The sequence below is a fragment of the Abrus precatorius genome, unplaced genomic scaffold (genome assembly GCF_003935025.1).
Source record: "Abrus precatorius isolate BTA unplaced genomic scaffold, Abrus_2018 Scaffold11, whole genome shotgun sequence".
In the NCBI taxonomy this organism is placed as follows: domain Eukaryota; kingdom Viridiplantae; phylum Streptophyta; class Magnoliopsida; order Fabales; family Fabaceae; genus Abrus; species Abrus precatorius.
The window spans coordinates 27,563,962-27,578,197 of NW_020874303.1; the positions used below are offsets into that span (position 1 = coordinate 27,563,962).

The window sequence follows — 14,236 nt, forward strand, 5'->3', positions numbered from 1 at the left end:
ATATGTTTTGACTATTGAAAAATTGATTAACATAAAAAAGTGTTAAAGATGGTATTTAAAAGAATATGTTGCTGATATTAAATAAGAAATATATATGAAAATGGATCATAGGTATATTATTTTCTATGGCAATTGTTTCATCTATGTTTAAACTCGTGAAATGATTATGACAGAACAAAACTTCATCTAATGAGGTTGAACATGTTGTGAGCTAGAACTGCTTGGCTTCCTGTCATTATATTGTAGCACTAGCAGCCACGTCAAAGAGGAAATTAGGCAGACGTCAAATCTGCATTTCCATCATACTTTATAGGAAAATTATACACTTTGTTGAAAATTAATGGTAATCTGTGGTTGTGGTATTTAATATCCAGCATGGCATCACGTGTCCACTTTCCATGCCTGTCGTTTAGGAGGGGGGACTAGAGGCTTTTAAAAATACAAGCTCCATTAGTTTTGAGTAAGATGGATATGTTACGTGATATGATTACAAGTATTATTAATATTAGTAGATATTTGTTGTCATTTGTAAGTTGTCTTTTTCTGTTTTTGTCCTTCGCCATAATTCAACAAACGCAGACACACAAACACAAAAGTCTTTCCCTTCACACAAACTGGTCGGGGAGAGCATGCAAAGAACAACGTGCCTTATGAGATAATAGAGAAGACTTGTGCATTCTTTGCTCTTTGCTTTCTTCATGCTTGCCAACTCACTTCCTCACTCTCTCAGAATAGAAAGAAATCATTGGAGTTTGAAGGCAAAAGGATATGCTATGAAGCAACTGAGAAAGAGCCTCTTGTTCCTTAGAGTGTGATCTCCTAATGATTCAGGACTTGAAAGTGAAAAAGGGTATTGGGAATAAGAGCAGAAGCCATGTGAAAAACTGTGCATATGGATGGAAAGCCAAACTTTTTTGACAAAGATTCAGATTCTCCATTTATGTTTTCTTTCTCTTTTCCTCTTGCTATTTCTAGAAAAATAACGTTTTAATCTCTCAATCAAGTGAAGAATAAGCAGAAAATATACAACCTTATCCACCAAATCGATCAGCACAATTCAGCTTGAGGTATTTTCTAGTATTGTCTTGCATTATATTCCCAACATGATTCCCCTTATTGTAATAATAACTATGAATTCTGTTTCATGCTTGCTGGTCAATCATCTTAACTCTCACATTCCTAGCTACTACCATTAATTATCATGACACATATAACTTGGGCCTAGCTAGTGCGTAGTTAATTAATTATCATGACATAATCTTAATTTCTTTTCCATTGCGAGTTGATTAATTTTTCTGGTCCTAGCTGGCCAGCGCGTAGTTAACTGCTATTGTTGGGCCATAATTAGAAAACCAATTTTTAAAATCGATGTCTCCCTGAGGTCCCAACTATAGAAAATTTGATCAGATCTCATTATCAGTTGACAAAACTACCCTGAAAAATGTGAGGCTCTTAAAATTCCTTGTAGTGATCCAACTACCCTAGGAACACAAATTAGCTTATGTACACATTTGAAATGACGAAACAGTCCCCACTTAATTCACTATGTTCCATACAAATCCAGTCTCATTGTATCCCACCATCACTCTCTAGAGTCCCCATTTCAATTACTAACACACGACCACCCTGGTATTTGTCCCCCTTGCCCACCCTCTCAAAGATGAGACCATGTTATTAATCCCTAATCCAACTTATATTTATAGCTTAATTAAGCATGATTTCTATAGAATAAAAATGAAATAATAAAAAATATAAAGATTCTTTACTTTGCAACTTGTATTATCATTATGTTTTTTTTATAAAATTTCTGCAAAAGAGTACATAATAAGAATTTATATATAAAAATTTAATTATAATTTCTATAATTCAATTTATTAATACCATTAAATGTTGGAATTTTTAATAAATTTTTTATTATGTATTATTTTTTATAAATTATTATTATTATTATTGATCTTAACTTTTAAAGTTAAGTTTAAGCACATAAAATAATAAATATTTATATATTTTTAATATAACTATTAATAATTTTTAATAAGAATAAATTTAAATTTTTATATCATTTATTTTTATAAATATTTTTAATTATTAAATAAAAATATTAAATATATTTTCTATTTTAAGATGGTAAATACATATTTTTTTATTTAATATATCTTTTATAAAATAATAAAAAATATAACAAAGCTCTCTTAATATAAGCTTGCTATTTAAATATAAGCATTGAAGTTAAAATAACCTTATAATTTGGAGTATGAACAAATTTGAATCGTTTCCATATATAGGCAAGTGGGAACAGAGAGGTAGCTACTAGCTGGCGATGGAGCAGTCGGAAAAATCACCAAAGAAATTATCATCACTGAGATCATCATTTCCCAGAGACCCACGTGGCTCACTCGAAGTGTTCAACCCAACAACTTCAGCCAACTCCAGAGCGGGGTCACAACCGTTGTGGAAAACTTGGACGGAATCCGAAGAACCACGGAACCTCTCCGATGAAATTGCCACCTCCACCTCCTGGATGGCCATCAATTCCCCACCTCCGCCCACCGGAGAATGTGGTGCCGCCGCCCAGAGAGCAGCCGAGTGGGGTTTGGTCCTCAGAACCGACACCGAGACCGGCAAGCCTCAAGGCGTGACAGTTCGGAACTCCGGCGGCGAGGAACCCAACGCCAAACTCGCCGCCTCTTCTTCTTCCAGAAGAAACTCTCGCAACTCCGCCAGAACATCCGGCGACTCTTCGGACGGCGGCGCCGTCGGCTGGATTCCGAGAGTTTCGGAGGACTTGAAAGACGCTTTATCGGCTTTCCAACAAACTTTTGTGGTTTCGGATGCTACCAAACCCGATTACCCGATCCTATATGCCAGTGCGGGGTTTTTCAAAATGACGGGTTATACGTCCAAGGAAGTCATAGGGAGAAACTGGTACCTGCCTATTCTTTTTTTATTTTTAAAATTAAAATGGGAAAAGAAATATGCAACGGCCGTTTTAACTGTAATAACGGATATTTACTTGCGGGTCGGGTGGTCCAGTCGGTTTTTGCAGGGTGCGGATTCGGATTCTGATGACGTGGCAAAGATAAGGGAAGCATTGCAAGCAGGGAAAAGTTACTGCGGAAGGCTATTAAATTACAAGAAGGATGGAACGCCTTTCTGGAATCTTCTAACCATTTCACCTATTAAAGGAGATGATGGCAAAGTGATCAAATTTATCGGGTTAGCTAATAATAATAATAATAATAATGATAATAATAATGAAAGTTTAGTCATTATTCGATTTGTCACAATTATTGTCATCTTTATCTTGGTTGGAGGGGATGGTTGGGACCAAAATTGACCTGTCATTAGTTTGCTCATGTCACACGGGCTGTCTGTTGCAAATTTTAAGGTAAAAGAGTGCGAGGCGCGAGAGCTGCATGCATTTCACCTTCCATTCTGAATGGACCACTCTACATTTCGTTTTCTTTGCACTTAGAAACTGCCAAATGGGGCTATGTTTAACTGCTTTTGTCAATTGTGAGCTCGTTTAAACATTTATGGCTCTTTTTCTTGGTTGGGAAGGTGCTTTCCTTGAATGTGAGGAATTTTCTTAACCATGGAATGTGTGGGATTTTTAAGAACTTCCTTGTCAGAGAAATATAGTCTAACATGCCTAAAACTGAGGTGGACAAAGAATACGGAATGAATTATATTTATAGTTTTTTAATGTATATTAAAAAACATACATAATTTTATGATTTCTTTAAATATTATATAATAATTTTTTCAGTAACTGCATGGTTTATTATATATAAATATATTTTATAACAAGTTAAATTCACTGTGGGTGTAGATAAAGAGCCTTTGATTGATTGTAAGTGGGCCTTCATTTAATCTGATATACAGCGAGATGCTTAGCCAATGTGTTTTGTTGTTTTGGAGATTGTGGCAGAATGCAAGTGGAGGTTAGCAAGCATACGGAGGGGTCCAAGGAGAAGACGCTACGTCCCAATGGATTGCCAGAATCCTTGATTCGATATGATGGTATTCCTTACATCTTCCATTTCTGCTCCACTTCGATCCCTCTTTGCTTTGTCATCTCACATAACAATCTCTCTCGTTCAAGTTTACTGTTACAAATGCCTTTCTTTTATAAAAACAAATTGAAGCAAAAATAAAACAATAAAGATGTCACACTGAAAAATGCAGTACAAAATAGTAATGAAAACCACGGGACAATAAGAGAATGCATTGATAATGTTACATTTAGACACAACATTAACAAATATTTTATTTAGAATTTAATTTAAATATTTTATACTGTCATTTCATCATGTATTATTATATCATCAACAAGAATATTTACATTTTGTAATAATTAAAATTAAAAATATATTTACACTGATAGTGTACAAAATTAAACTCTTTTAAATATTATATACAAATACATTTAAATTAAGATAAAGTCCTAAAAATAAAAATTTGATTAAAATTATAAAAGGAGGGATGTATAATTAATTCATGTAAGATATAAAAATATTAGTTAAAAAATATTTGAAATTTTGAAAATATGTGTAATGCATTTAAAAGAATTGAAATTTAAAATAAAAGAAGTTATGAATGGTTCATATTATTCTTTAAAAAGGAAATAATGGTACTCTTTACAAAGATTTTATTGTAATTAAGTATAGTTACGTTGTGATATTTTATAACGAGGATCATACATGGTTATGATTATTTTACACTCAATAAATGATTATGATGAGGGTATATATATATATAATGATCCGCTAAATATATGAACTTCACTAAATATATTCTAAGAAACTTTTCGTGCAATGAAATGAATGGGTCGATCTAGATATATCATATTACCACCATGTTATGCAGCGCATATGAAAAAAAAGTTGATCATTCCACGTAAATCGTTAACCTTCTAACGAATATATATATACACACACACACCATGCAATAGTAGTTTAAGAGATTTTCGTAGTGTTTTTTCAACAGCACTAACAGGTAGTGTGTTGCAGCCCGTCAGAAAGAGAAGGCTACAACTTCAGCATCTGAGTTGGTGCAGGCCATGAAGCGCCCCCGAGCATTCAGTGAATCCACAAACCGTCCCTTCATCAGAAAATCAGAAGGTGCTGAACAAGAAGAAGAAGATGATGACGACGAAGACAAAGCAGAAAAAACACTAAGAAGAAAATCTGAGAGTGTGGCTTCGTTTAGACGGAAATCACAAGGAGGAAATAGAATTTCAATGCAGCGTATCAGTGAACTGCCTGAAAATAAACAGAAAAACTCTCATCGCCGTTCTTTCATGGGGTATATGATTATTTATTTATTTACGTTAATCATGTCTCATTCTATGTTCCACATATTATATTTATTTGGGTCTCACTAATCATAAAAAAAGAAAAAAAATTATTTTTTTTGGTCAAGAGTGAAAAGCTTTTGTTAAAAATAAAAATTTAGACTATATTTAAAATTATGGGTGAAGTTGCATTAATAACATTTTAAATTTTTATTTTTGATATTTTAACCAGTGTCTTGAAGGCACCTTTTACATAATGATATCTTTCTATGCTTCAGGTTCATGAGGAAGAGTCAGTCCAGTGATGAAAGCATCAATAATGAGGTTGTTGAGGACGTCAGCTCTGAGAGTGAGGATGATGAAAGGTCTCATAGTTTTGAATTCGATGACAAAGAAAATCAGAGGGAAAAGCGAAAGGGTCTTGATCTTGCTACCACACTTGAACGTATTGAGAAAAACTTTGTCATTACTGATCCACGGCTTCCTGACAATCCTATAGTAAGATTCTTTATTTATATCTTTTACGTTGAAGTCAAAAAATTGTTTCCCTTTTACAGTGAAAAAAATGGTAAACATGTAACACGGTAAAGTTTGTACTTGGTTTTAACTTTTTCAGATTTTTGCATCTGATAGTTTCTTAGAGCTTACAGAATATAGTCGTGAAGAAATCTTGGGAAGAAATTGCAGGTATGCTTTAAATTTAATATCATTACACGGCAAGTACACTTATGCTAGATGGAAGCTAGTGATATAAATTTGTATATATATTTTATTAGAATTTAAGTATAGGCCAAAATCGAGTAAGAGAGAGAGAGAGAGAGAGTAAATTTAAGTTTAAATAACTTGTCTTAAAAATTTTGGTTATTTAAACTCGTAATTCTCTTATTCAGATAGCCTTTAATTTGTTATTAATTCATCCATGAGACTTTGTTATCTAAGCTTTCTAAATTTTCAAAAAATCAATTTACCTTGTTATTTGGCTATTTAGGTTTCTGCAAGGACCCGAGACTGATCCAGCAACTGTGAGAAAAATTAGGGAGGCAATTGACAACCAAACAGAAGTTACCGTGCAACTCATTAATTATACAAAGAGTGGTAAGTTTTTAGGATTTTGTGCAGGGAAAAACCACTTTCATGAGCTAATTTCTCAGAGATTGGAAATAAGCATCAAATGCATAATTCATACGTGTAGTACGGAGTATATGATTGATCTGTTACCTCTTCATGTTTTCATGGATACTATTACTATTTGATATAGAAAGGTTCCCAACATTTGCACATTGATCCATTTTTTAGAGTCGCGATAATCTTTTTTAGTGTAGAAAGGAAATATAACTATTTGACAACTTGAAGATCAATAATGTTGCAATTTTCATTCCACTTGCTTCCCAGGAAAAAAATTCTGGAACTTGTTTCATTTACAACCCATGCGTGATCAGAAGGTAAAACTTATGATAGTCCTCTAAAGATGTTGTTACATCTTTTAATATTATGCTGTACAAATTTTGTTTTGGGTGCTTAATCATATTTCATAACATTAAACACAGAATCTTCTTGGTTTAACAGGGTGAGGTGCAGTATTTTATTGGTGTTCAACTTGATGGCAGTCAACATGTAGAGCCTCTTCACAACTGCATCACAGAAGATACTGCAAAGGAGGGAGAACAAATGGTTTGATCTCTATTCTAATGCTTCATTAGTTCATACATTAAGATTCCAAATCAACCTTCAGCCTTGAAGCCAATGGACTGTGATTTCCCTTAGAACTTTTTACATCTATTATGAGCTTTCTATTTTTTTTTTTCATATAAGATTTGTTGGCATTATATGTAACGGTTTAACAGTAGGAAACTTTGTTCAATTTATCATGTTTTGTATTTCTTGAGTTAAGATAAATTTATTTTGAAATCCACCCTCAGGTCAAACAAACTGCAGAAAATGTGGATGAGGCGGTGAGAGAACTTCCAGATGCTAATATGGTAACATCTACAGCCACAGGTTAACTTTGTCTTCTAAAGAGATTTTGACTTCAACAGTGACATGAATTTTTTCGGCTATCTTCAGAAACCAGACGATTTATGGATGAATCATTCAAAAGTAGTTCGCCCCAAACCTCACAGGAAGAATGATGCTGCATGGAGAGCTATCCAGAAGGTATTACTTTCATATTTGAGATTACGTTTTATGTCATGTTTCCATTGGATTTTCCTAGTCACTTCTTCAATGTCTAATGCAATTTTTGTTATTTTGTAAATTATTTTGTGACCTTCGTTTCTTGGTTTTGCAGATCCTAGAAAGTGGAGAACAAATAGGTCTAAGTCACTTTAAGCCAATTAAACCTTTGGGGTCAGGAGACACTGGCAGGTTTTTTCCTCTATTTCTCAAAATTGTTTGAACTGGTAGCATTGCGTTAAATTAATTGTCAGGTGAAATTAATTGTAACCATAAGACTATGATACACTAGACAGCCACATATGACTGACATACTATTTCAAGATTTATCACTTCTACTAGTAATTCTATCTTTTCTTCGAATGAATTTTTGCATCTATAAAAATAGCCTTGCAGATGCATTAGTATGTCGAATTAACTGAAAATTCAAGTGAACTCGAGATTTTGAGATCATAATTAGAGTTTCTCAATTGAATTGAGTGATGGAAAGTTTCTTTCTGTTTCATCATTTTTCCTAAGCACGCTTCTGTGGCGGTGATATTATCATATATTATACTGCAGTGTGCATCTGGTGGAGCTACGCGGAACTGGTCAATATTTTGCCATGAAGGCTATGGATAAGGGTGTTATGCTCAATCGTAACAAGGTTCTGGATGTGATTAAATACATGATTATTATTATTTTTTCTGATTTTCTTTGTTAAGTTTTTGGTCTATTCACCACGTCTTACAAACCTAGACATGTTTCTGCAAGTTATATATTGCATTGGCTTCATTTCCTTTACCTTTTGGCAATACATTTAACTTCTATTACTTAATTCATGTCTTTGAAGACTTAATTAACATCGAGATAATAGTTCACTAGTTACATATAGCCGTGCTTTTTAATGATCTTTAAGTAACAAAATTCCCATTCTAATTGTGTAAATCAAGTTATAGTAGCATTTACCCTCGAAGTAATAGAATGGCCCTTGTACACTTCCTACAGGTGCATAGAGCTTGCACAGAGAGAGAAATCCTTGATAAGTTGGACCACCCTTTTCTACCTGCATTATATGCTTCCTTTCAGGTTTGAAACTCTAATATTACTTTCAAATAAATAACTCAATAATTATTATTTATTAATGACCATAGTTACGAATAAATGCAAGGAACATTACGATTTATTTTATTGTTACTTGCTCACTTTGTGCCCTTATGCACTGAACCTGTGGTTATTGAGTGTAAATATGTCACATCACAACCTTTTAATTTTTACCATTGATACAGTTGGATAATGATTTCATGAATTATATTTTGTCTTGACCTACATAATTGCCTTTATTTCATATTACGTTAAAGTCTGAAGTTACAGAGCAGCAAGGATGTCGACGTACTGAATTTGTCAAATATGTATAAATTGATTAATTGCAGACCAAAACACACGTTTGTTTGATAACTGATTATTGTCCTGGTGGAGAACTGTTCCTGCTTCTTGATCGACAGCCAACCAAGGTTCTCAAGGAAGACGCAGTGAGGTATATTATGTTGCATACACTCCGTGTGTATTTTCAATTTAGGTAGATTGGGAAAAAAATAATACATGATTTTTTGTTCTTATAAAACACAAAATAATTTAGAAAAAAGAGAGGAGGGGGGGGGCTTTATTTTAAAATGAAGAGGGCATTTAGATTTTTTCATTTTGTCATTGTGAGATTCATCTAATAGACTAATAGTATGGATTGCATTTTTTTGGTCCGAAGGTTCATAGATAGAAAATATGCCAACCATTCCTATTATCTTTCCATTTGGGCCATGATCTTAAGTTGGGCAGTGCCAATCTACGCCCCAATCTATTTATTGGGCCGAATTGACCATGTTAAATGTCGTTGGAAATTAGTACTCTATTTAGTATATTTTGATTTCTTGTAATTTCTCTGTGCGTGCAAATCTAATGGCCAATCTTATGAGCACTGCATTCCAGGGTTTAGTGTACGGTGTTTGGATCCGCGATGGAGTGTGATCTGCTTTTTCTTTGGCTGGTTTGGGCCTTATTAATTGATAGAGGTTCCGTCCAGTTGAACATAAAAAAAACTTGGTTAACTTGTATACCCTTTACAACCTCACATTTCTTTAATTGACAACATCTATAATTTGGAGTTTCTGATCTACTCTTTCACATGTTCTCAATTCTCCACCTAAATGCAGCACAAGCTCAAGTTTTTTTCAATGAATTTTAGTTTTTATGAACCTTTTCTTTTTAAGTTTGGTGCATAAAGACTTCCAATAACCACTATTAAAGTAAAGGATAGTTATTCAAAACCTTCTGCTATTTCTTGTGTTTCTCTACTTTTCCTTAACTAACATTAAATTCTTAACATTCATAGATTTTATGCAGCCGAAGTAGTGATTGCATTGGAGTATCTTCATTGTCAAGGTAGGCTCTTTGTTGTTAATTATTAAGTTCTTAATCATTGTTGTTGCTTTCTCTTTTAACCCATGAAACTGCCTTGCAACTTGAGAGATGTTTATTGACAAAATATTTCGGAAACTCTGGGATGAAATTCATCAGGCTGCAATAATCTATAGATCTATTAAAATATTACCCTCTAGTAATTACTTGGTCCTGTGTCAGAGAATTATGTCCTTGCAAGAAATCTAGCCAATGAAAAAAATCCTTTATGTATACCAACTACCATGACATTTGCCAGAACATACTTTAATATGACGTTTGGTGAGACTTTACAGGGATAATATATCGGGATTTGAAGCCAGAAAATGTGTTAATCCAGAGCAATGGACATGTGTCTTTAACAGATTTTGATTTGTCATGTCTAACATCTTGCAAGCCACAGGTAAATCCTTTATGTCTAACATAATGTAGTTTTTAATTAGAAGCAACACTTTTAACTCATGCCACTAAAACAATTTTATTTATGTGTGATTGCATTCAGCTTATAATTCCAGCAACAAAGGAAAAGAAGAAAAAGAAGAAAAAACAGAGAAGTCAGCAGGTTCCAATGTTTATGGCTGAACCAGTGAGAGCATCGAATTCTTTTGTTGGCACGGAAGAGTACATAGCTCCGGTTTGTTATTCCTGGACATAATATTATTATTGAGCAGCAAAAACTATGGTTCAATATATGCGCGGTTCAAATACGTATATTATTTTATGGTGACTACATCAATGATCATAATATAGTGCATTTGTACGTATAATCAATACTTCACATTATGTTAAAATAATGTTTTGTTGTCCAAATACTTTACAAGTTTGTAAAACGTTGTTTCTTCATTGAACAAGTTTGTAACGTGGGTCTGTTCTATTTAAAGTGTACTATGTAAAGAATATTTTCCAAAAGACCAAAAAAGGTTAATAGTTTATGAAAGCAAGCATGAATTAATGAACACGTGTTTTCTCTCTGTAATTTGAAAGATGAAGTTGAATCAATTAGAAGTATAAGGAGTTCTGTAGTTTAGCGTTGATACTTGATAGGAGGCTCGACGTGAGTGTAGAAATCTTCCATTGTTTGTCCAATCATTGTTCCAAGATTGGCAATTTAACTTGAACTCTTCTTCTTGTAGAGACCTTTTGATTTCTTGAAGTGGGGTGGGGTGGGGTGGGATCTTGGTGACTATATGAAGTATACAAAGAGTTTGATTGCATCCATGCTATTTGAACTTCTCTGGAAATTTTTATGCATTTCTCAGATTTTGTTGTAACTGACACAGTTAAACTTGTGCAGGAAATTATAACTGGTTCAGGTCATACTAGTGCTGTGGATTGGTGGGCTCTTGGTAAGTTTTAATTCTTATAAAAAAAGACGCAATTATGAATCTAAATAAGTTTCTAAACATTAAAAAAAAATAACAGGAGAGCTTAAATTCATTTTTTATTCAGTTTGTGTAGTGGATATTAATGTTTACATAGATTATCAGTTTTTAACTTTTAAGCATTTGTTTTATTAATTCTCTTTACTATTCTCAATACTTTTCATTTGTTACCTTTCTTTTCACCTAAGTATGCATATCCGATTTAATGATTAGGAGACTAGAAATTGAAAGGGTTAGGAAATGCAAACATAAATGCTAAAAATAAGCATTTATCTCTCATCATTGTTGCATCTAACTCATGTTAAAATATTGTGATTAATTAAAATCATTGATCACATCATTATCTCTTGGACTCTTTCGCACACAAAAGGCAACTCTCAGACGAGTGTGGATTATGGAAATGTTCGAAACAAATTAAAATTCTATTACACTGTTTGACTTTAATGCTTCTATTTAGGTATTCTTCTATATGAAATGCTTTATGGGTATACGCCATTCAGGGGAAAGGCAAGGCAAAAAACATTTGCAAATATTCTTCACAAGGATCTTAAATTTCCCAAAAGCAAACCGGTGAGTGCCATGCAACGTAATTTATCATACATTTGTCTGTGTTAGGAAATGCATCCTTCGGAAAAAGAAAAAAAAAAAATTCTTCAAACTAACTATTAATGTCTGATGTATCAGTTACTCAAGTGTGGAGCAGGATTCCAATGTCATCATAGCTCGCATAGCATATGCATACTCCTAAAACAATTTTGAATACTTGATGTAACACTAATTGTTCACTTCCAATCCATCGTCAAATAAGAATGTTCACGTAAAATTCTTATGAAAATCCCATTTAGTCATACTTGAGTTGGGAGTTATATGCATCATGGTGAGGGATAAAAACCTCCACAAGTTCGAATGCCACTATGTGAACACAAATTAAACGATGATGTTGTTTTAATATGCAACAAGTCTTGATGCAGGTAAGTCTCCATGCAAAGCAGCTAATATACTGGTTGTTGCACAGAGATCCCAAAGACAGATTGGGTTCACATGAAGGAGCAAATGAAATTAAGCGTCATCCTTTCTTCCGGGGTGTCAATTGGGCACTAGTTCGTTCCATGGTAACATATTATAGTAATTAACTATAGTGCAAATGGCTTCAATTATTAATACTATGTTTTATTCAACATCTAGTTTAACATTATGATTTGTCTGATTAGTTAAGCATTCATATCTTAACAGAAACCTCCTGAGGTTGATGCTCCTCCCTCACTTGCAACTGAAGAAGAAAAAGAAGCCAAAAATATAGAGCCCGAGCTAGATGTTTTTTGAAAGGTCTGAATTTCTTCCCCTTCTCTCTATATGTCTGTGGTTATACTTAATTCATTCAACTGACTAGCTCTTAACATGTTATCTTGTGGCCTGCAGGATTAGAAGATGAAATTATGTGGCATTCAAGACACACATGATGAATTCTCTGTGTTTTTGGAATAATTAATGGAATTTCAATCCCGTGCTTCAGTGGTGCATCATGTTCATTGTATTATATATAAATGGAGATCTAGAATAATTTTTTTAGTTTATGCTACTTTGGTGCATGCCCTTTCCAATAGGGAATAGGGGTGAGGACCATTGGGCAGTTAGTCTAGTGTGGAAATTTTTGTATATTTTTAGAATAATATTTTGAGTAAAGTAGAATATGCCATGTAATAATATAAAAAATAAACCTGTATTGTTAAACCATTTTTTATGAAAAGATTTTATTTTTATGTGACTTTTTAAGATGATGTTTGACTCTTTTCTTTAAAAAGAGTAGAACTGTCAATTTGACCCTTGACCTACAAGCCTACTCATATAACTCACTATATAACTTCATATTTTTTAAGCTCTATATATAGTGGGTCTATTTTGGTTCTAAGCCCTAATATAAAAATAAAATATGAGTGTGGGTTAGGGCTAAAGGTGGGTTAGCCCACACTTTTTAGAAAGTAATTAATAAATATTATGTTACTTTTTTTAAGATACATATATTTGTTTATTATTTTTATTAATTGTTTTATTTAAAATTAATAAAAAATATCTTAAATATAAAAATATAATTTAAAAAATAAATTTTTTTATCTATTTAGGCTAAAATTTAAATTTGCAAACACTCATTAATTTTTGCTAAGTTCACAAGTTACTTTTTTACACAAATAAATTTTACAATATTAAATATCATATGTCTATAATTTTCATGATAACAGTGTTATATTTTTTTGTAGCATATTAAATATTATTAAAATAAATAATTTTGAACATTTTGATAATATATAACTTAACAAAGTTAGCTAACATTATTTTTTATTATCAATTTTGTGTCTCTGTTGTCACTTTAAGATATTTATTGAACATGTGATTTTCTTTAAATAATTTTATAAAAAAAATAAATATACACTTTTTAGAGAACAATTAATAAATATTATTTATTTTTATTAAAAACTACATGTGTTTGTTTATTATTTTTATTAAAATATTTTATTTAAAATCAAATTTTAAATATAAAAGATGTATTTTAAATATAAAATAGTTTATCAATTTTGTCTAACCAATTTATTTCACTTTAAAAATAAATTTTATCAAATTAAAATAAGTCAAAATTTAAATTTGTAAACATTTATTAATTTTTAATAATTTCATAAATTATTTTTTTCTGTATCAATGAATTTTATAATATTAAGTATTATATGTTTATGATTTTCATGATAAAAATATTGTATTTATTTCTTTAACACAATAAATTTAATTTAAATAAATCATTTTAAATATTTTGTTAATTTAACAATAGATGACTTAAAAAATTTAACTAATGTTATTTTTTGTTGTTAGAATTTTAAAAATAATTATTAAATGCGCAATTTTCTTAAAATAATTTTATAAAAATATATAAATAAAACATAATAATATAAAAATATATAAATATGAA

The 14,236-nt window shown here is 31.9% G+C and overlaps 1 protein-coding gene across 11 annotated transcripts; it reads left to right on the forward strand.

The window, feature by feature from the left end:
• The first annotated feature begins 530 nt into the window (after positions 1-530).
• Positions 531-13,051, forward strand: LOC113856148 (phototropin-1). Of its 11 annotated transcripts, none has more exons than XR_003502868.1 (24): positions 531-1,067; positions 2,286-2,925; positions 3,034-3,216; positions 3,932-4,023; positions 5,013-5,307; positions 5,575-5,794; positions 5,913-5,983; positions 6,285-6,391; positions 6,689-6,738; positions 6,863-6,967; positions 7,216-7,275; positions 7,361-7,450; positions 7,584-7,660; positions 8,030-8,114; positions 8,456-8,536; positions 8,881-8,984; positions 9,834-9,883; positions 10,195-10,301; positions 10,401-10,532; positions 11,193-11,244; positions 11,781-11,850; positions 12,252-12,392; positions 12,514-12,606; positions 12,700-13,049. XR_003502868.1 is itself a non-coding variant. In XM_027487838.1 (24 exons), exons 2-23 carry the CDS (start codon positions 2,321-2,323, stop codon positions 12,601-12,603), a joined length of 2,910 nt encoding a protein of 969 aa, XP_027343639.1. In that variant the 5' UTR covers positions 531-1,067; positions 2,286-2,320; the 3' UTR covers positions 12,604-12,606; positions 12,700-13,051. The 11 variants fall into 11 exon arrangements, 4 of the variants coding, with proteins under 4 accessions (XP_027343639.1, XP_027343640.1, XP_027343642.1 ...); XM_027487838.1 differs by having other exon boundaries at positions 11,738-11,850; positions 12,700-13,051; XM_027487839.1 differs by having other exon boundaries at positions 10,401-10,460; positions 11,738-11,850; positions 12,700-13,036.
• The last annotated feature ends 1,185 nt before the right edge of the window (positions 13,052-14,236 follow it).

What these genes read in the sequence shown, in the direction of transcription:
- LOC113856148 (XM_027487838.1), top strand. Translation starts at nt 2,321, where the DNA reads ATGGAGCAGTCGGAAAAATCACCAAAGAAATTATCATCACTGAGATCA. An exon ending in CATTAATTATACAAAGAGTG is followed by an intron (nt 6,392 to 6,688) that starts GTAAGTTTTTAG and finishes CTTGCTTCCCAG; the next exon opens with GAAAAAAATTCTGGAACTTG. An exon ending in CGGAAGAGTACATAGCTCCG is followed by an intron (nt 10,533 to 11,192) that starts GTTTGTTATTCC and finishes AAACTTGTGCAG; the next exon opens with GAAATTATAACTGGTTCAGG.